The sequence below is a fragment of the Diabrotica undecimpunctata genome, chromosome 4 (genome assembly GCF_040954645.1).
Source record: "Diabrotica undecimpunctata isolate CICGRU chromosome 4, icDiaUnde3, whole genome shotgun sequence".
Lineage (NCBI taxonomy): Eukaryota > Metazoa > Arthropoda > Insecta > Coleoptera > Chrysomelidae > Diabrotica > Diabrotica undecimpunctata.
Genome location: NC_092806.1, coordinates 132121291 through 132143668, shown reverse-complemented (window position 1 = coordinate 132143668; position 22378 = coordinate 132121291). Strand labels below are relative to the sequence as shown.

At 31.8% G+C, this 22378-nt stretch overlaps 1 protein-coding gene across 1 annotated transcript; it reads left to right on the top strand.

The window, feature by feature from the left end:
• The first annotated feature begins 883 nt into the window (after positions 1–883).
• Positions 884–21910, top strand: LOC140440054 (uncharacterized). The gene is made up of 4 exons (XM_072530300.1): positions 884–1064; positions 6967–7047; positions 15613–15907; positions 21691–21910. Exons 1-4 carry the CDS (start codon positions 988–990, stop codon positions 21826–21828), a joined length of 591 nt encoding a protein of 196 aa, XP_072386401.1. The 5' UTR covers positions 884–987; the 3' UTR covers positions 21829–21910.
• The last annotated feature ends 468 nt before the right edge of the window (positions 21911–22378 follow it).

Sequence of the window (22378 nt, the reverse complement as noted above, 5' to 3'; positions counted from 1 at the left end):
TTTGAATCAAAAGATATCGAATTTTCACCGTAAACCTGATATAAATTTTATTGAACATTGATTTCGCGCGCGTAACTGATATGCAAAATCGACGGTCACTTCAAGCGTTGTTTCTAAGAGAACTGTTCATTGAAGACAAAAAATTCTTAGAAACATTTTTGTTTAATATTATCTCAGCTACATTTTTTATTTGAAATATTTTTTTCTACAATGTACAGATTTTTGGTAAATCGATTTTGTTGCGTTTTAACCCCACTGCGAGGGGGGTTTTAGGGGGAAGCCCACAGGTAAAAGTGGTAAAATTTATTGCATCTTTTTTGGGGTCCCAAAATAAATATTCTCTGTAAAATTTAGCTTGTTCGTATGGGTTTTAGAGGTCAACTCTCTGACGACTGGACTATATAATGGAATAGACCAGCTGGTTTTTCTACAAATTAAAGAAAGTAATAAACCTACGGCGTAATAAAATTTGCGAGATAAAGAGAAATATTCCAGAGCATAGATAATAGGTTTAGGAAAAAAATGAGGCCAGAATACTAAATACAAAGAGTGAGTTGCTGAATGTTAAGATTCGAGAAGGACAAGGAGAGAAAATCAAGGAAGAACTGGAGATACGCGACAGATATCTGTGATCAATAATTATATGACCCAACATAAAAACCTGAGTTATCATTTAATTGTAAACGCCAACGCCTTAGAGGAAAAGACAATTTATAATATGTCACGTTTTTATATCAAACTTTTTAATGGTTTCTTCACTGAATAATAAATGAGAAAAAATTAATTATTAATAAAAATTAATTTGTTTACTACAATTGTTTTGCCCGAATTGCTTTTATTGTCAATCAAACAAAGTTCCATTAAGATAATAAAAGCGTGGTAGATCAGAAAGAAAATAAAGGTCTATATGAAGTGAACATATTTAATTCGATATTTAAAACGGTTTTAGACACCAACATAGCAGCATTCAATTTCAAATATTACAACATGTGTTCCAACAAAATGTTACTTATATGTATTTCTCTTCTCAGCTGCTTCTATTTTTCACATGCACAAATAACTCCGTAAGTTTATTTACTGTTTTTTTATTATAGTAGTATCGATCTATATCGATTTGGTTTAGAAAAATAAAATGTAAATATTGTAAAATACTGGTTTATCTCCATATTAGCTTCTTAATAGCTGATATATTCTTTAGTCAATTCCACTTTCTTTTATAAATGTAGGCTTTAATGTGGCCCAAGGCTTTAATGATTTTGTTTTCATTTTTTTCTATCATGTGCTAGTTTTTTCCAGTTTTGTACTCCTAACAATCCCAAGTCTTCTTTTATCGATTCCTTCTATTTTCTTCGTGGTGGTCCTCTTTATTTTTTTTTGCAAGATTCATTATTTATTAATGCTTTGGGCACTCTTTCTTCCTGCATTCTAGCTACTTATCTGAGCCATCTTAGACTTTAAACTTTCTCAATTTTTAAAATTTTTTTTGTCCATATTTCATTATTTTTTCGTCTTGTCCAGATATGCCCATCTTTTAGACCTACATATATTCTTCTGAGTATCTTTTGCTCCCATCTATCCAACTTCAGTTCTATGGTTTTGCTTAAGATCCAGGTCTCGCTAGCATAAATCACCTTCGGTCGGATAACCGTTGTATATATTCTTTTTTTTTTGTCCTCTGGATATTTTCCTTGATCTCAGCATCTCATTTAGAGTTCCAGTACTTTAATTCTTCTTTCGATTTCTTGAGTCTCTTTATTTCTATTTGTTAACGTTACTCCCAAATAATCGAACTGTCCAACTATCTCAAAGTTATATTCCTTGTCTGGAGCAGATACTTTCCAAAACTGCCCTAAATGTTCATTATTTGCTCTCATCTCCATAGACTTTGTTTTCTCTTCATTTACTTTTAGCCACTACTCCCTGGCTGTTCTCTCGAGTCTTTTAAAAATTTCTGTTACTTCTGTTGATCTTCTTGTTGTTAGGGCAAAGGGCACATTTATGTCTGTGGTAGATTGAACCTTTGGTGTGTATATGGCTTTCGCTTATAATTATTTTCAGTATTAGATTAAAAAATACAGTAGACAAAAAGTTACGTTGTCGCAGGCCTCTAGTGATATTAAACCTGTCAGAGATATGACCTATTATGACTTTACTTTTAGTTTCATATAGAAGGAATTTGATTAATCGTAATATTTTCTCGTAAGAGTCAAAATATTTTATTTAATCGATCAATTTATGTCTGTTTATTGTATAATATGATTGTAGAAAATCAATGAACACTATGTTTAGTGACAGATTGAATTCATATACACTAGCCAGGATTTATATAATTGTAAAAATTTGGTATATTACTGATCTATTTGCTCTAAAACGATTTTGATATTTATCCAGGTTTTCTTCAATATTTGCATTAATTCTATTTCTGATTGATAAAGCTAGAACTTTATACGTTGTGTATTGTAATGCTATACCTCTGTAGTTTTTACATATGGTATCATTTTCTTTTTTGTGTATTGTTCATAGCAGAGCTTCTCTCCACTGTTTTGGTATTTGCTCTTCGGTCAATAATTCACGTATCATTTCTTAAATTTCTTCCTGTAGTCTTTGACCAGCTTCCTTTAGGAACTCTGCTATGATGTCACTTCCATCGGGAGCCTTATTATTTTTTAAACTCTTTATTACGTCTCCGTTTGTTGGTATTTTATTATTGTTATTCCGGTTTCCAGTTGCTGTTGTATTTGAAAATATTGTTCTTCATTGGTGTTTGGTACTGTTTTAAAATATCTGGCCCATCTGCCTAGTTTTTTGTCTATGCTAGTGCTACTAAATGTCCGTCCTCATCTTTATCATATTTTGGTGTTTTATACTGACTGTGTTTTCTTTTTATTTCTTGGTAGAAGTTGCTGACTCTGTTATTTACAAAATCTTTAATATTATTTAATTTTTTTTTAAGTACAACCTTTTTTTTGTTCTGCATGTTTTCTTTGTCCCCATTCTCTTCTCAGTATATAGTTCTCTATTATTTAAATTATTCTTTCTTATGTTATTGATTCTGGCTCTATTTCTCTCATCAATCGTTCTCATGCAATCATTATCATATAATATCCTTTTTGTCTTCTTTGAGAGGGTTTTGGTAGTGCTAGTTTGACTGCTTGTTGAATCGTTTTTCTAAGTCGTTCCTACCTACTGTCTATGTCTTGTGCTATTCCTGTCCTGATAGTTTCCCTTCTACTTATTCTTGGAGTTGTTTCCTAATTTCTTCGTTTTACATTAGTATACCACGATATCGTTTCACCTGCTGGCTATTCCTCCTAGTATATGTGCGCATCATTTGTTCCATTTTTTACTTTTAGCAAAAAAGTTTGAATTTGCATCCGTTCCTCTATAGCTTCTACTGTCTTTGACGGCCTTTATATGTTTCGTTTTAATTAATATATGGTCTATCTAATTAATTGTTTGACCATCAGGTGATATCCAAGTACCTTTATGAATCTGCTACTGGTCAAAATATGTGCTGACAATACGCATATTATTGTCAAAAGCAAATTCAATCAGTCTCTAGATTGCTGTGTCCGTGTTTTCTTTTTCTGCTGGATATTTGTCTGTAAGCATCTTCCCTACCAACTTTTGCATTAAAATCTCCTAAAAATATTTTCAAATTATACAATATTTCGTGCATCAGTTTTTTGAGTTGTTCATAAAAGTAGTCTTTAATAGCCTCATTTATATCTTCTGTCGGGGCACGAACCTTTATAAATGTTGTTTGTCCGTACTTTTTTCTCCTTCTTAACTGACATAATCTGCTTGTTATTGTTTTAAAGTTTACTACTAGTTCTGCAATTTTTTTAACAAAAAACCCTACCCCAAATAATCTTCCAGTCTCCACTGTTAATGAATATGTAGGTTTCAATCTCTGTGCAAAAACTTTCCTTTTATTTGGTTTCTTGGATAGCTGAAATATGTATATCGTACTTTTCTATGGTATCCGCTAAGCTTTTCAATGCGCCTGTTTCAAATGTGCCTCTGACATTCACTTGTCCAATCAAAATCCTATTTTTAGCCTTTTTAGTCGTTGCACTTTTTCGTTATTAGTTTTTTGTCGTTTTTGCTCACTTTTAGATAATTGGGATCCATTTCCACCATTTGTTATTAACACGTAGGTTTTCATATCCGACTTTTGCGTTTCTTCCTTTTCCCCTTTCCTCTCTTGCTAAATCCCTCAACTCCTTCTGTATTTTTGCTTCAGATTATGGTAGATCACTATCTAAGGAATATTGTGTATTTTTTGCCTCTTAGTTTATTTTTATTCTTCATTCTTCAAGTTCTAGCCCTTTGATTACAACATTCTGTTTCCTGATTTGCTTATTAATTTTCTCAATTTTCTCAGAGTGTGAGTGTGAGTGTGAAAGAGTGAATGTGAATTGCGATGCTTATGCATGCTTTATTGATTACCATAAGGCATTAAATACATTAAATTACAGAAAGCTGGTGCAGATATTAACAAATATTGAAATAAATAGCTGTCATCTAAAAATGATTAGCAATCTTTACTACAATCAAACATTTTCTATCCGTATAGACGCAGGAAAATCCAACGATATAAATCAAACATGGGATCCCACAGGGATATATACTATCACCTCTGCTGTTCAACATATATTTTCAGAAAATCTTGTAAGAAGCAATAGAGCTAGTTAAAGTTAGAATTTAAAATAACAAATATAAAGAGTTAAAATATACATCTACCTTGGTACTAACACTGAAACATACACCTACGTTGGCTGAAAAAGTTTATTTAAATGCCAGTGATCTGTCAAGATGAATATCAAGTGCAAGTTGTAATTACTGTCGTAAATTAGAGGAACGGCTTTGCCCCATGCGACGAACCACCGTGATTATTGGTCAATGGCAACCTCAACAGGTATAAGACGCGCAAGCAGACGATCCATATATAAAAAAAAAAATATTGGATTGGATACGTCGAGGTGAAATAACTTTTTGGCAAAATATTAGTGCATGTAGCCCAGAAGTCAAGTCCGACTGGAGCCAATAGAATTGCTTGGTTCTAAAAGATAATCTTGTGTATAGGATCTTTGAAAACAATGATAATACAGAATCTAAGCTTCAGTTATTCGCACCTAAAAGTAAAGTGTCAGTTGCGTAGTGTGTCAGTTAAGAACGGTTCTATTAGGTGAACTGTAAAGATGATGCCGAAAATGTGAACTGTGTGCAAACAGTAATGGTCTAGTTAAACGAAAGGGCAGTCATGAAACAGTATAATCTTGGCAGTCCAACAATGGAAAATAGAGCAATCGACATTGCAGGTTTATTTACAGAAACGGATTGTAACGCATGATAGGAAACCCTATTTTAAAATGTTTGTAAATTTATTGATGTCAATAAGACCAGCACGACATCCCTGCATTTTTAATCCATAGAGTCAACCGAACGATGAGTAAATACCTGTTCAAAGTTCTATTAAAAGATTAAAGAAATTGGGACCAGCACACTACTTTATTCCTAATGGCCTACTGCTCGGCCGTAAATGAAACTACAGGCCAGACTTCCAAATACCTGTTGTTGGCTCGTAAAATTCCTTTACCCTGCGACCTAGAGTTTAGCTGCAGACCCACCATAGAACATATTGCAAGCGAAGAATATGTCGACCGCCTGAAGTTAAGAATGAACAACAATCATGAACTTGACCGACAACATATCCAGTTAGCCAGTGACAGAATGAAAGATCAATTTTATTCTTTATGAAATAATGAAAGCTTTGAAGTAGGTGATCTTGTCTGGCTTTATAATCTACAACATCGTCGAAGTTTGTCTGTAAACTGCAAAAACAATGGGAAGGTCCACATGAAATTGAAAAGAGAATAAATGATGTAATATAGCGAATTAATAACTTTTTAAGAGAGTTTTTGAAGAAGAAGGTAAACCAAAAATTGTTCACATAAATCGTCTTGCACCTTATGCTGACTCAAATGAAACAGAAGAAGTACGAACCCTTTAGCATTAGATTTAAGATGACCGATGACCAGAGTGACCACAGAAATTCAGCAAGATTTGTTAAGTGTTCCAGAAAACATCTGTCTAGCGGCTAGACATTGTGTTGCCCAAAATCTGGAGATGACTTAAGGAATTTTGTCCGTATGCAATAAGAAGTTCGGTCGCTTGGATGAGTTGCAAAATCAGCAGCCTAAAATTGGAAGAGTACTCCGAATAAAAGATGGGCTTCGATATTTGCTGTATATGGTGACCAGGAAGTCTTATACACACACGGTAAGCTTCGAGGACATATGATTTGCATTAACTAAATTGAACAAAATTGTGTTCAATTATAAAATCAAGAATTTGGCCTTACAAAATGGGCCATACACTAAAAAATCTGAACTGGAAGATTGTCAGAATCATGCTTGAATTGATCTTTCGAGAAACCGGAGTACGAATTACTGTCTGTTGCATTAACCCGAAGAGATCGTCTCCTTCAGACAGTAGACTGTTATTTCTTTCTAAAGGGGTTTATGCAGAGCTGAAGAGTCCTGTAGACTCCGCCATTCTGGGCCTACATATAAAGTTGCTGATCGGGACGCTCAGATCTTATAGGGGAGTGTATAATAAACAAGATAATTTTGACGTTCCCTATGTAAGGGTTAAATCTTTCGTAACATTAATGCGTGGTTAGGAATCTTTAAGATGGATCGACTAGCTTGCAGATCGAGGCGTTCAGACCTGCGGGAATAGAGGTAGACTGTTGTTATTTTTAGTTAGTTGCTAAGAGAATATTGTATTGTAAATTTCAAATAAATAGTTTATATAAATTAGAACCACTTGTTTTATTGTTATGTTACAATAAATATTTTTATTCATTTGTTATATTATTTCGTAATTTAATTATTTTTTATTGCGTATATTACTTTACAAGCTTTAAATATTTTTAATGACTGTTTATTTTTATTTTAGTGCTGAAGTAAATGATCTGAAGGCAGCTTGGCATGTTTATAATAAAGACCCAATTAAATATGCAACTGAACTTGTTACCACGTAAGTTTGCAATTTAAGTACCATTTTACACTCATAGATGAGGAATTAAAAGTTGGCGAAGCGGAAATCAAAAACAGATTTATCCTTTTGTATATCCTCATTTAAATTCTATAAATTTTTTTTCAATATTTTTTTAATTTAAGTATCCCGTTTCTAAACAAGATATGAGTAGAATAACAATTCTAGATCAAGTAGCTCTTTATGTTTTATAAAGATATATAGATTAGATAAGTAAACGGAGCTACGTTTGTAATGTAATTTTTTATTTATTAATATTTGAGATGTTGATATTTTTTTGAGTCGGGGTGATCGGGTTAAAATGGCATATTGCATAAACGATATTACTTTGAACTATTCCATACTCTAATAGGGCCCATATAGCCCTCTATAGTAAAAATAGTAAAGATAACCACATAAGATGAGTTGGTCACCTGTACAAACTGAAATCTGGAAACCCCACAAGAATATCTTCGTTCCAAAACCCAGTAGCAAGTAGAACTAGAGGATAGTAGACTAAGATATCTCGACGACTTGGTACAGGATCTCAAAACAATTGTCATTAGGGGATGGAGAAGAAAGACATTTCACTTCAACTTCAATAGCCATCGTTTACTTGATATTTGGATTATCATGGCACTTAATATATTTATATTTCAGAGTGAGAAGATGCATACATAACCCAGGAAAATAAGCTTTTTTCGTGACACTGATCCAGCCAGGCAAACGACAGTTGTTTTGAATAGTATGGACCTCTATAACAAAAACCTATATATTTCTTGCACTGGATATTTTGGACTTAATTAACCCATTACCGGCCGAGACAATAAACAAAGAGAAATTTGACAATTGATTTATTAGATTGGATTAAAAACACATAAATTAAGACTAATTTACAACCAAAAAGAATTTTTTTTCTAATGAAAGAAAAAACAGGTGGGTTCGTATACGCACCTTTGGCCGAATACTGGTACAATTTTTAATAAAGGAACATATTGTATCTTAACTGTAAATTAAATTTTAAGATGACAATTTTCAAAACATTCGGGGTGTTAATGCACTCTACATTTTTTATTTAAATAAATAGTATTACTTTTGCACATCCAACATTTTTTCTTGTACTATTATCGTCTCTTTTTATAATGTGGTCAATATTGTCTAATGTAGTTTCATCTGGGAAATCAAATTTTGATGGACGTCCATATACTGAGTTTGACAACGATTTGGCGGTTTCTTCACTATTCTCTGAATGTCCTCTATAATTTAGTAAGTTAAGAACTGATCTTGAATGAAACTCCAGTTGGGAAATTTTAGAACCATTCGCAATTTTAAAAATTTTCCAACTATTGACCATCATACTGTCAATCGTATTAGTAAACAACGGCCACCAACACTTTTTTCCTGTTATTTTAATACGGTAATTCACAATGCCATTATCATGCAGATCCACTCCACCCACGTATTGGTTAGATTGGTGAATTAGATCAGGCCGAGGGATAAAAATTTCTTTGTGTTCTTTCCGGTTATAACGTTTAGTTTTCGTAAGTGGTAAAACACATATTTGTCATTACAGTCACTACTAAATAATTGTTCCATCTTGTCACCAAAACTTCTAAATTGGAATCGAATGCATATGTATATGAACCTCTTTCCTTTTTTTTTATAATTTTGTTTTCTTCTAGAGGACAGTTAACAGTGCAATTTTCCCTTACTATTCCTGTTGCAAATAATCCTTTTTCTTTGAATAGTCCAAAAAGAGCATATGACGTAAAGAAGTTGTCGAAAAAAAAAACCTATGTTGCTGTGGGTTTTTAACTATCGAAAGTAAATTCAAAACAACTGCCGTTCCTAATCTAAAATTATTATCTGTTTTCTCAGTTTTTTCGCCGTATGGAATAAATTTGAACAAATAACCAGTATCAGAATATAAACACCATAGTTTAAAAGCAAATCTAACAGGTTTTCCACGGATGAACATTTTGTCGTCCATTTTGCCCGCGAATGGAAAGATTTTTTGCAAAGACTCCAAATTGTGCAAAATTTCGGTTAATTATTTTAAAAATTGGTGACAATTTTGCAAATATATCATTGTTATTCAGTAAGGTTATCTGACAAATTTATGTTCTGCTTGATTGAACGAAATCTATTTCGGCTCATGCTTTCTCTTACGATGTGCACTTCTTTATCCTCATCCTTCGACAAATACATAATAACTTGAGGCAGAGTGTGATAACCAGATAAAATACATATGCGAATAATTTTTTTTAAATCTATATCATTCATTTAAAAATCGTGACGGTTATTCTTCGATGCATAAATATTTGTAAAATATAATGCTCTCACTTACTTATTTATCAAAAGAGTAAAAAAACTTCAATAGGTGACTTAGCTCGATGGTTGGCTCCATGGATTGATATTATATGGTTGAATTACTGCCGAGTACGAAGAAGTATCTGTTTTTACCCTACTTGAGACAAATTTGGATTTATTATTTTTGCCTGGTTGTTTCTTTGGACGTTTTGATCTGTGGTTTAGCAGAATATCATAATCAAAATCATCATAATTTTCATTCACTTGTATTTCATATGTACCTGCAATATCCGTTTTTATTCCTTCTTCACCAATAATATTATCATCAATGTCTCTACATCGGAAATTTCATCTGTTTCTGGCGGCACATAAACCACATCAAACCAGTCAGCATTTTCAGAGTCTGTGTCTTCTTCTAACAAAGCCATTAACTCTTTAGTTGTTAGTGCCCTCTTTATTTCATATTTTGAGAATTTACTTAAATAAACAAAAAAATGCACTACCACTATATACAGTATTTAGCTTACCTCATTACAACTTATATGGAATATAAAACAAATAAACAATACAAGAAAACTTTCAAACTGATTCAAGTCAAGAAAAAAACAAATATAACATTTACAGCACATAGCAATTCTATATAGTGAATGAAGTGTATTGACTATTGAGGAGATCGTAATTTCAGATTGTTTAGTCTAACGAAAAAAATATATGGTTTCCGCCAAAGGTGCGTATACGAATCCATCGTATAAACATGCAATTATAGGCCTTATTTTCTAGTATGAATGAATAAGTTTTAGAATAATAAAAATTTCAACATATTTTTATAATTATAGAATACAAAATATGAATTATGTTTATAATTAGTATCGGAAAAAAATTTGTATGCAGATGTACATAAATCAATAAATTGTGGAAAATTATAATAATCTTAAAATATTTAAAAAGTAATATTTTTGTCAAAAGAAAAATGATACTATATACATCAATCTATTGAGATACTTCAATAAAAAGAAAACATTAAAAACTTTATTTTCGGGCCAAAAAAATTAACAATAACGGTTGCGTTTACGCACCTTTGGCCGTAAATGGGTTAAGTGAAGCATTTGAAACAAATTTGAGATATTTATAAATGATAATAACTTTTTTATACCAAACTTATAATCTCCATATTATATGGAATATTGGCTATTGTAGTACTTAAAATATGATCAAAATTTTAAACCGATAGGTCCAATATTTTAAAAGTTATTTAATTTGATTTTCCCAAATTAAAATTTTTCGAGAGAATATAAGTCAGAAAACTGAAACAAGGAGATTCATTATATTCTTATCATTTAAAAAAAGATAAGGAAAAAGTAATTTTAAATATTGCAAAATAATTTTGCAAAAACATGTCGATTTTTGGCATATAAACAATTAGACTAACTTTTTTACCATTGCCTACAAGAAAATTATTTTTTCATATTTATACAACCTGAATTTTTTCACAATTTTAAAAGAAAAAAAGTTGTCCTGAGACAATTTGGGACGAAGTTAGTCCCTTTTATTAAAAAAATGATAGCAGATTTATAATAATTAAGAGATTTTATTAGCGTCATTTGAATGAACATATATACGTTAAAGTTTTATTGTGCAAAAATTGAAAAAGATTATCTTTTAAAGAAGTCGATCACAAAGCTTCAAAATCTGATCCTCAAAATCGGCCAGCTTTTAAACTCGCGGGAGCAGTGGTGGGGGAAGGAGCTGTTAACTGTATCTCTGGTTCCTGTTTTTGTATTTCGACATTTCTTTTTAAAAAACTGAATATAAAAAACTAAATTGTTAAACAAACCATCAAATGTGTTTAAACATTTTTTTTTAGTTTTTTAGTTTTTTTCAGTAATGTTTTAGGTAATTTTTATTTATGATTAATTTATACTTTTTTAATAAGCCTTTTTTCATATTTTTTTATTTATTATTATTTCTTTATTTAACAATTTAAACAAATTATGAAAAAATATTATTCTAAGACAAAAGCTATTTTTCTGTTTTTTTCGCAAAGTACTTACTTTAAACGTAAAATGCAAACATACAATTAAAAATGCCGAAAAAAGCTGATTTAAACGTTTTTCGAGGCCATTTTTCAATAGGTTCGATATCGAATTTAAAAACATGCATAAACAAAATTATATACCATTCCGTTTCAATATAGATTTGACGAACATTTTTTTGACGTTTATTTTTTACTTACTGCTAAGTTTACTTAAGCTGAGTCTTATTTTAATTGAATTGAAAGGGTATGATGCTCCAACATTACAGTAAAAAGTTTATCCAAAGTTTACATCGGGCTGTTTATTTATTACAGTTTTTCAACAAATAAAAAAATTTATTTTTATTTGAAACAAATGTATCCTTTTGTTTATAATTAGCAGGTTCTGAAGGTAAACATTGGGTAAACATTTTACGGTGATATTGCAGCATCAAATTCTTTCTATTAATACAAGATTCAGCTTGTTTGTATAATTCGTGATGTTCGTCAAGGCTATATATTCCGAAAAGCAATGCTATATCAATTTGTTTATGGATATTTTCAACGGACTTTGTTTTTCTTAATTTGATGTCAAACCTATTAAAAAATGGTCTCGACAAACATTAAAATCTACATTTTTCAGTATTTTAATTGTTTTTACGTTTAAAGTAATTGTTTTACGAAAAAAACAAAAAAATTACTTTTGTCTTAGAATAACTCAAATTATTAAAAAAAGTAATTTTGAAGCAAAAAAACATTTTTTTTAATTTGTTTAAAAATTGTTGAATAAATAAATAATATTAAATAAAAAATAGTTTGGTATGAATAAGACTTTATTAAAGAAGTATGTATTATTTATACATATTTATATTTTACAACAAAAATTACCTGAAATGTTACTAGAGAAAATAAAAAATTGAAAAAACATTGTTTTAATAAATAAGATGTTTTATTTTAAAAATTATTTATTTAAATAATACATATTAGTAATATACGCAAAAAATACATACAAATTAAAAAAATAAACGTCAAATCTATACACAAGAACCAGAGATACAGTTAACAGCTCCTTCCTCCTCCACCTCTCCCGCGAGTTTAACAGCCGGCCGATTTTGGGAACACATTTTAAAGCTTTGTGAACGATTCTAATAAAAAGCAATGTTTTTCGAATTTTGCACAATAAAGCTTTAAAGTATGTTTTTTAAATGACGTTCATAAGATATCTTAATTATTATAAACAAAACTGTTAACAATTTTAACGGAAAAAGGGACTCACTTCGTTCCAAATTGTCCTAGGATAACTTTCTTTTAAAATTTTGAAAAAATGCAGGTTGTCCAAACATGAGAAAATAGTTTTCTTGCAGGCCATAGTTAAAAATTTATTAAAATTGTTTATAAGCCAAAAATCGACATGTTTTTGCAAAATTATTTTGCAATATATTAAAATGTTATTTCCCTTTTTATTTTCAAATGATATTAATAGAATAAATTTTCTTCTTTCAGAATCTGTGCGTATAATTATTATAACTAAATAATTTTCTACTTTATATTCTTGGAAAAAAAATTAATTTGGGATAAATAAATTAAATAACTTTTAATGTTCAGTTTGAAATTTTGATTATATTTTGTGCACTGCAAGACCCCATATTCCATGTAATACAAAGATTATAAGTTATTTTAAAAAAAGTTCTTACTATTTATAAAAAATCAAAATTTTTAATTTATTTTGCAACTTTCTAAGCAACAAACAAGGATAGAAACATTTAAAAAACGCTGATTTGAAAGTTTTTATATAGCTTATAAGTTTGTTAGTCTTAAGTTTGTTTCAAATGCTTCACTTTTTGCTGATAGACGAAAAAAGCGAAAATTTACTGTTGACATTTATTTGTTAATAATTAGTAAAGTCCAAAAAATCGACTGCAGGAAACATATAGGTTTTTGTTACAGAGGTTTGTACTACTCCAAACAACTGTTGTTTGCCTGACCGGAGTGTCACAAACAGGGTACTTTCTTTGCTTATTTCCTTAGCCTAACCAGTTCTAAACTTTGGAACAAGTTGAAAACTACAAATATCTTGGCACAATAATTAATCACACAAACGATTACTTCAAAGAAATCAAAGTTATAATAGAGAAAGCACGAACAAACTTCAATAAAATGAGAAAGGTACTTGCAAGAAAACTGAATTTAGACAAGAGTTAGGCTAGCAAATAATAGCATGAGGAGAATTGAATGGTGGACGGACGAAATACGAAGAAAAGTAAAGAACAAAAAAGAAAAATGAAAGAGATATCTAAGTACAAAGCGCCCTGAAGATTATAAGGCATATAAAGAAAAAAGAAAAGAGGTTAAAATAGCTATGAAAGCAGAAAAAGAAAAGTTAAGGGAAAAGTTTGGACTAAAAATGACAAATAATTATAGAGAAAACCAAAAACTCTTCTATGGCGCATTAAAACAGCTCAGACAAAAGAAAGAACACATGATGCCGAATATAAAAGACAAGAATGGAAAGGTAATAACAGAAGAAAACCAAATAATGGAAAGATGGAGAGAACATTTCAAAGAGCTAACTCATACAGACGTAGACAACATAGTGGAGATACAAGAAATTAATGAAGAAGAAAAAGTAGAACCCATAACAACAAAGGAACTAGAAAAGGCAATTGAAAGAGTTAAATTAGGCAAAGCACCAGGCAAGGATAATATCACCCCAGAAATGATAAAATTCATGGGAATAGAGGAAGTGGACAGCATGAAAGAACTAATGAATGATATCATAAAGAGAGCAGAAGTTCCACAGGACTGAAAGAAAGACATTATACTACCAATACACAAAAAGGGCGACAAAAGAAACTGTAATAATTACCGAGGTATTACTATATCAAGTATTCCTGGAAAGGTATTCGCAAGAATAATAGAAACAAGAATAAAAACCCAAATAGAACCAACTATGGAAGATACACAATGTGGATTCAGGAAGGACAGAAGCACGCAAGACCACATATTCACAATAAGACAAATAAGTGAGAAAGTAATAAAAATAGAGAAATACATGTATGCTTTATTGATCTGGAAAAGGCGTTTGACAGAATACAAAGAAAGGACGTATGGAGGACATTAAAGAAAAGAGGAGTTGACAGGGTATCAATTGATGTAATAAAGGATTTGTATAATAATAATACAAATACGGTAAGCACCAACAACGAGGAATCCGAAGAATTTACTACAAGTCAAGGCGTCAAACAGGGATGCGTGTTGAGCCCACTGCTGTTCTCAGTGGTACTGGATAAAGCAATAAAGAGAGCCAAGAGTAGAATGAGAAAACTAACATTAGGATACTGGCAAATAAAACAGACTGAACTATCAGAGCTTCTATTTGCAGACGACATGGTTTTGATAGCAGAAAACAGAGAAGACCTACAGAACAACCTTGAAATCCTAGAAGAAGAACTGTCAAACCTAAATATGAAAATAAATACAGAGAAAACAAAAACAATGATAATTTCAAATAAGAGAAAGACACACGCAATACAATTAAATGGAAAACAACTAGAACAAGTGGAACATTTTAAATACCTAGGAGCAATAATTGAATCAAACGGTAAACAAGACATGGAAATAAATGAAAGAATGGGACGAACAGGAAGCTTATTTAACACTATGAAAACAACGTTTTTGGGGAAAAAAGAAATACCGGAGAAGGTAAAAACGGCAGTCGTTAAATCAGTAGTTAGACCTACAATCATGTATAATAGCGAGTCATGGACATTGACTGGGAGACAAAAATCTCGTGTCAATGGCATGGAAATGAGGCAAAACTTAACCCAACCAGCCTTAGGTAATTAGGCCATCTAACGGTAGAAAGGCTTAGGACTAAGTAAGTAAGTAAGAGTTGGGCTAGCAAGGTGTTATATTGTCTCGACTCTGCTTTACGGGATAGAAGCATGAACACTTAACGCGTCTACTACTAAAAAGTTGGAAACATTTGAACTATGGGTGTATAGAAGAATCCTGAAAATATCATGGACCGAGCATGTAACAAGAAGAAAAACCTGGTTGTGCTCTGTACCTGCTTATAAGTTACAACACGATTAGAATTTTAAAGTGATGTCAAATATTAAGAAATGAATTATAACTTCAATGTTGAATTTGGATAATTATTGTTGACAAGTGACATTATAACTTAAAAGAAATGTTTATCTTGTGCATTTAAAATAACATTAATTTAAGTTTATTTTTAATTTCAGAGTCGTCGATCACGTAGTTCTACCATTAGCTAAAGAAAATCTTAAACTACTTGACTTTGTACTCAGTGCAGAAGCAAGAGAAAAAATACTCGCAGCTATCCCAAAACTTAAAGAAATTGTCAATGTAGAACTATTTAAAACTCTAGTTGTTGATGGAGCAAAAATTATTAATATGAGCCTTGATGCATTAGTTGACACACTAGTTTCAGTTTTAAATTCCTTGGAAGCATCTTTAAAAAAATATCTAGGCATTGTTTTAGACATTATAATACAGATTGGGGATGATGCATTAGGAGTAAGTTTAGAAACATTATTTATTTAAATCAAAGAATAATTAATAACACAGCTTTTATGACCCTGATCATATTTTTATTGTACGTTGCATTGTGTTCAAAGTTTATCGGAGTGGTCACATTATTTTTATAAATTCTAGCAAAGGGTGTTTTTTTAGAGATATAGAATTTTAAACTGGAATTTAATAGAGGTGATTTTTTTAAATTGACATGAAATTACCTTTATTCGAAAGATAATCTTTAGACAATGGCTGGCTCTGAAGTAATCTAATCTGGAGATCCAATTTTCGATGAGTTTTTCCAACATTTATGGCCGTATATCGGCAGTAACGCAGCGAATGTTTTTCTCCAAATGGTCAATCGTTTCAGGCTTATTATTCAGTTGTAGACGAGCGACTTCACACATCCCCACAGCAAATAGTCTAGCGGTGTTAAATCGCACCATCTTGGAGGCCACTTCATGGATCCGAAACGTGAAACTATGCGGTTACCAACCCCTTTTCTTTAATAAATCAATTGTGGCAAGAATTATTTAAAATGTTGCGCCCTCTTGGTGAAACCACAGCTTCTGTACATTATGATTGTTAAATTGCGGAATGAAAAAGTCAGTAATCATGGCTCTATAGCGGTCATCATTGACTGTAACGTTCTGGCAAGCATCGTTTTTGAAGAAGTACGAATTAATGATTCTATCAGCCGATAAAGAACATTAAATAGTCAGTTTTTTCAGATGTAATAGTTTAATGACTAGCTATTCATCCAAAATCATTCATCAACAGCAATCTCGTTTAGGGCCCACTCATTGCAACGCATTGCTAGATGATCGTGTAGCTCCAATTCCTGCATGAGTTTGATTTTGTAAGCATGCAAACCAAGATCTTGCCCCAAAATTATCCATAAAGTGGATAGAAACATATCCAACTCCTGTGCACGATGACGGAGAGACTGATTTGGATCTTTCTCTATGCTACGTGATGCGTATTATAATTTAGAGTAAACGTAATGCGAAAACGTTCTATCGTTAATCGAATTAATTGCTCTGGTGGACTATTATGTTGATCATAAAATGAACGTAGTGCGCGAGTATTTTGAACACAACCATAATTTTCAAAATTAATTTGCACAATTTGGAAGCGTTGTTCAGGCGTCAATTCTATTCATGCTGACATGCCAAACCAAATTTACCACAAATCACTTGACAGCTGTCAAAATAGCCAAAGTCAAAAAAATGTAGCCAACTTACATTTCTGTACCTCTAAAAAACACCCGTTACAAAACTAAGACAACAAGTTATCGATGTTTATAATTTTTCTTCTTTCAACAGACTACTACGAAGACAGTTTAAATCTTCTGTCATAAAAGCTGTACTATCATGCTTTTTCAAATCGAGTATAGACCAGTTAAAATTGAGCTAAAAATAATATAAGAAATGATTTATAACACAGACAATAATTTATACAGGGTAACAATCATAAAAGTGTCATTTCAACGAATACTTAGGTTTCACCTACCCATCTTAAGAACACTTCTCATCATCTTCAACCTAATCTCGAATAATTTATTTCCAAAATCCTGGGGACATTCAATTACAACTGAGGCGATCTTTGCAAAAACCCTATTTGTCATTATTTACAACATAAAAGATATTTAAAAAAAAAAGTTATTTAATTGAACCGTCTTAAGTTTACGGAAATTGTCAAATTAGTGATTTATTATTTTGATGATTACACACAGTTTACAATATAACATTATTTTTTTCTTTGATTTTTTATGAAGGATTTCATTTATACTTGTACTTTTTCTATGCCCTTATAATGAACATGTTTTTGTCCCTTCACTCTTGCCTGTTTTATCTTTGTATATCTCAGCACTCTTCCTTTTCTTTTTTAATGGCACATTTTTATTTGAACTTTGTCGTTAGAGTTCATTGTTACTTGTATTTATTATAAAACTCATTTTACTAAATTGGTTTATCGTGTTTACTTATAAAATCACACAACTATTCGAAGGAACGTTAACTTATAAAAACCTGCTGAGAGCCAAGCGATAAAGTTTCCTGCAAAAACACCAATAGTCATTAACAACTGTGGTTTTTGCAGGAAATTGCGCTTGACATAAATATAGGGTTTATGCAAAATCGCCTATATTTTTGTCGCTTATATCTTGGACTACTGTGGTTTTAATGGAAGTTTCTTACGCAAGAAACGTAGATAATTAGTCCTTTAATCCATAGAGGGCGTAAGTCCATTTCCGAAAAAAACTGACATATAGGATTTTTGCAAAGAACGCCTCATTTCCTAGTCCTAAACAAAGTAAATCAAAATTAGATCGGGAAACATAGAGGCCAATATCTGTGACTTCACATGGAAAAAACCATGTCATATTTTTCGCTGTATTAATTACTATCATTCTTCACCTCAATATTAAAATCATTACGCTACTCCAACTCTTAGTAATAATTCCGCCTCTCACTTTAACCTCACTCCTTTAGAAATACAGACAGTTTTAAAATAGCAAAGGAAAAAGACTCCCCCTCGATTGTTTACACTGTCATTATCAACAGACGCCCTCTCTCTTGACTGCCGACTGCTGCTAGTAATAGACATTCTTTCTCTCATTGATAGTAAGGCGAAAAATACCGCGAATCCTCTTTTGAATCTTGTAGACAACAGACGTAAATGTGCTCTATCTCTTGATCTTAGCGTTACTACATCGAGACACGTGTGTAGAAACCGGCAAAGACAGCTATCCTCGTACGAGAACCAACCGCATGTGAATATCGCTAATTAGAGCCTATAAATATTGCGAGTGTGTGTAAGAGCAATATTGGTCAGATTTTTTATAAACTTGATTTGGCTATTATCTGTATCACCCATTACTACCTCTCCTAATTATTTCAATACAGTCCTCATACTCTGAAATTATATTAATAGTTTCACATAATGTACACCCTTTTTTGTATATGTAGTTTAAGCAAAATAATAAATAACAAACTTATGTGGTATCTAGACTCAAAAAAATTAATTATACCACAACAAAGTGGTTTCCTATAATATCATTCTAATGTATGTATGTACAGCGTTAACAGGCCTTTTAGGTCCATTGCTGGATGGATAATTTCCATCGTTTTCTATTTTTAGCTAACAGCTTCCAATCTCTGAGTCCCATCTCTCTGACATCTTCCATCACTACATCTCTCCATTTCTTTCTTGATCTTCCTCTCTTTTTTTTGCCCTCAGGTACTCTTCAAGCAATATTCTTGACTAGTCTATTACCTTGCATTCTTTCTAGATGGCCGAGCCATTCTAGTCTACGTTTCTTCACCACTTTTGTTATTGTAGGGTTAGCATACAACTGATACACTTCTGCATTCGTTCGTCTTCTCCATTCTCCCTCTACTACTTTTCCACCAAATATTCTGCGAAGTATCTTTCTTTCCCATGCTTCCAATGTGTTCTGTACGGTTTTGTTCATAGTCCATGTCTCGGCAGCGTATAGCATTGTGGGTCTAATTATAGTTTTGTATACTCTTATTTTTGTATTACGAGATATATCTTTCGCCTTAATTATTTTGCTCATGGCTCCAGCCCACCTGTTGCTCTTGGTCAGTCTCAGGTTGATTTCAGTTTCTTCCTTACATGTCTGATCAATAAGAGTGCCTAAGTACATATATTCATCCACCTTCTCGAATTCTACAACTGATCCATTCTCCACCTCCAATTTAAAGGATCCCCTGGTGCTTATTCCTTTTTTGCTCGAGATCTCCATGTACTTCGATTTATTAATATTAACTTTCAGTCCCATTTTAGAGCTTTCCCGAATCAGTCTTTTTGTTATATTTGATAGTTCTTTTCCATTTCTTGCAATGAGAACCACATCATCAGCGTATGCTAAGCATTGGTGCTCCTTGTATAAAATAGTTCTGGACCTATTTATCCCACTAAGCCTTACAATTTTTTCTAGAACTATTTTGAATAGCAATGTAGACAACGGGTCTCCTTGGCGAACACCTTTTTTCACTTCGAATTCTTCTGAGACTGTACCGTTGCATCTCACAGCACAAATGGTTTGTCTAATTGTCATTTTTACCAATCTTATAATTTTTGCTGGCACTTGGAATTCTTTTAGTGTTTCTATTAACTTGTTTCTGTCTATTGTATCGTAGGCAGCTTTGTAATCAATGAAAAGTACTTGTGCTGAAATGTTGTATTCATAGCAATTGGTCAGGATTTGTTTTAGCATAAAAATTTGATCGGTTGTTGATCTTCCTTTCCGAAATCCTCCCTGGTATTCTCTTAGATTCTTCTCTATATATATTTCTAATTGTTTTTTAATTAGTATGGCGAGTACTTTATACATTACTTCTAATAAGGATATTCCTCTATAGTTTGTGCATTCAGTTCTATCTCCCTTTTTGTGTATAGGAATTATAATCGACTTATTCCATTCTTGAGGCATTTCTTCGGCATCCCATACTTCTAGTATTAGCTCACGTAGTTTGTTTATTAAGACCTCTCCTCCATATTTTATGCTCTGTCACAATTCCGCTCTCCCCGGGACTTTTTTGGTTTTTCATATCTTTTATTATTTCTTCAATTTCTTCTCTTGTGGGCTTTGGTATTTCTTCTATTACATCATTCTAATGTAGACAATATTATTCATGTAGCATTAGAAATACATGAGTATTTCGCAATTAAACAACACTGTGAATATTTTTTGACATAAGTAAAGCCTACGATTCAGTATGGAAATACTCAATTTTAAAAAGCCTTAGCAAATGGAAAATTAGAGGTAGTAGACTTAAATACATATCAAACGTATTGAAACTAGATAATTTAAAGTCAGAGTAGACGGTGTATATTCCTCAATAAGAAGCCAAGAAAATGGTATGCCATACGGGTCAAACCTTAGCACAACTCTGTTTCTTACAGCTACGGACTCTATTACCGTAAAAATTAAACATTCTGTAAAAGGTAGGCTTTATGCAGATAATTTAGTTATACTTTGTAGAGAGAAGAACCTAACAACCACCCATAACCATGTCCAAAAACCATAAATCATATTAAAGAATAGTCGTTCACAAGTGGATTTCAGTTCAATACCCTCAAAACCAGACAAGTGCGTTTTACGAAGAGTTATCAAATGCAACTGAAGAACTGATATTTGAATGGAGGACTGCTTTAATATGTAGACAAAGTTGGATTCCTCGGTATGATCTTTGATAAAAAACTACATTGAAAAATACTTTTAAAATATTAGAATAAGACATGTCAGCCTGGAATATACGATCCTTTGCAAACAAAAAATGAAGCTCCGACTCTTGCATATTACTACATATCTACAAGGCTGTAGTTCGTTTTAAAGGACCAATCGTTTACAACTTCTCCAAAAAACGTACATAAAAACAATTGATGTGATTTAAACTACAAGTCATCGACTGTAAATAGACGGTCGGTGGCTTAATCCCATATAAACATAATATTTAACTTAGACATGTCACAAAAACAGTTTCAAAATCTTTCTTCTTCTTCCTTGTGTGTATTATCATGAATTGCATTAGTCCAATTCTTAAAATCTCCAGATGTTCAGTGAAGTCACCCGGTTTTTGATATTGTGTCAGTGATAGCTTCATTTTAAAGAATTCTTTATTAAATTAATATATTTATAACGGTATCTGTCATTCCATCTTCTGTATAAGCTGTTGTACATGGCTTCATAAAAAAATCCTATTTTAAGACGCAATAAAAAGAATTCTATGTATTTAACAAATTTGTATTTGTTTCAGAGACTAACAAAATTAGCAGAACAGCATATGAAAGGCAGTTTTAGTGATGCTCAAATAAAAGCTGTGCAAAAGGTTATTAGAATAATAGATTCTATAGACAAAGAAATGCTTGTTAGAGTCTTACGTTCCATACGCTAAGCATAAATAATATTTGTATTATTTAACAAACAATTGTTATATGGGGCTTTACTACGAAATAAATAATAAATGAAGGAAGAAACCTTTTATTTTCCTGATTTCATTTTATATTGCAGGTATGTTAGGAAAAAAAGAGAAAAAGCTAAAATCTGTGGCCTTCTTACCAAAAAAGGAAAGAAAAAAACAAAAATAATTTGAACTTTAGTAGTAGTAGAACTTTAGTAGTAAGTGCGTCAATTTGCTGAGTGTAAAAACTTAAAAAGAAGTTGTAAGTTATATTCCGGGCGGAAATGAGAATTTTTGTTAAAAAAAGATTAGAGACTTTTATCTTGTACGACGTCGTTCGAATATGATATTTTTGTAAAAACCATAAAACCAACTTTACTTAGGAACAACGCATATACATACACGACGTCGTTCTAGGTGGAAATTATACATACACTTTTCTTTACTAATTCGTTAAACTAATACAGAAAATACTTGGTAACTTAACCCGGCATCACCCAGGTGGGGTCTAATGGTATATCCAACACACTTAGAACTAGCATAA

Bases quoted from the DNA above. Each gene is read 5' to 3' on its own strand.
- LOC140440054 (XM_072530300.1), top strand. From the start codon at position 988: ATGTGTTCCAACAAAATGTTACTTATATGTATTTCTCTTCTCAGCTGC. The intron at 1,065-6,966 runs GTAAGTTTATTT...TTTTTATTTTAG, and splicing joins TCACATGCACAAATAACTCC to TGCTGAAGTAAATGATCTGA. The intron at 15,908-21,690 runs GTAAGTTTAGAA...TATTTGTTTCAG, and splicing joins TTGGGGATGATGCATTAGGA to AGACTAACAAAATTAGCAGA.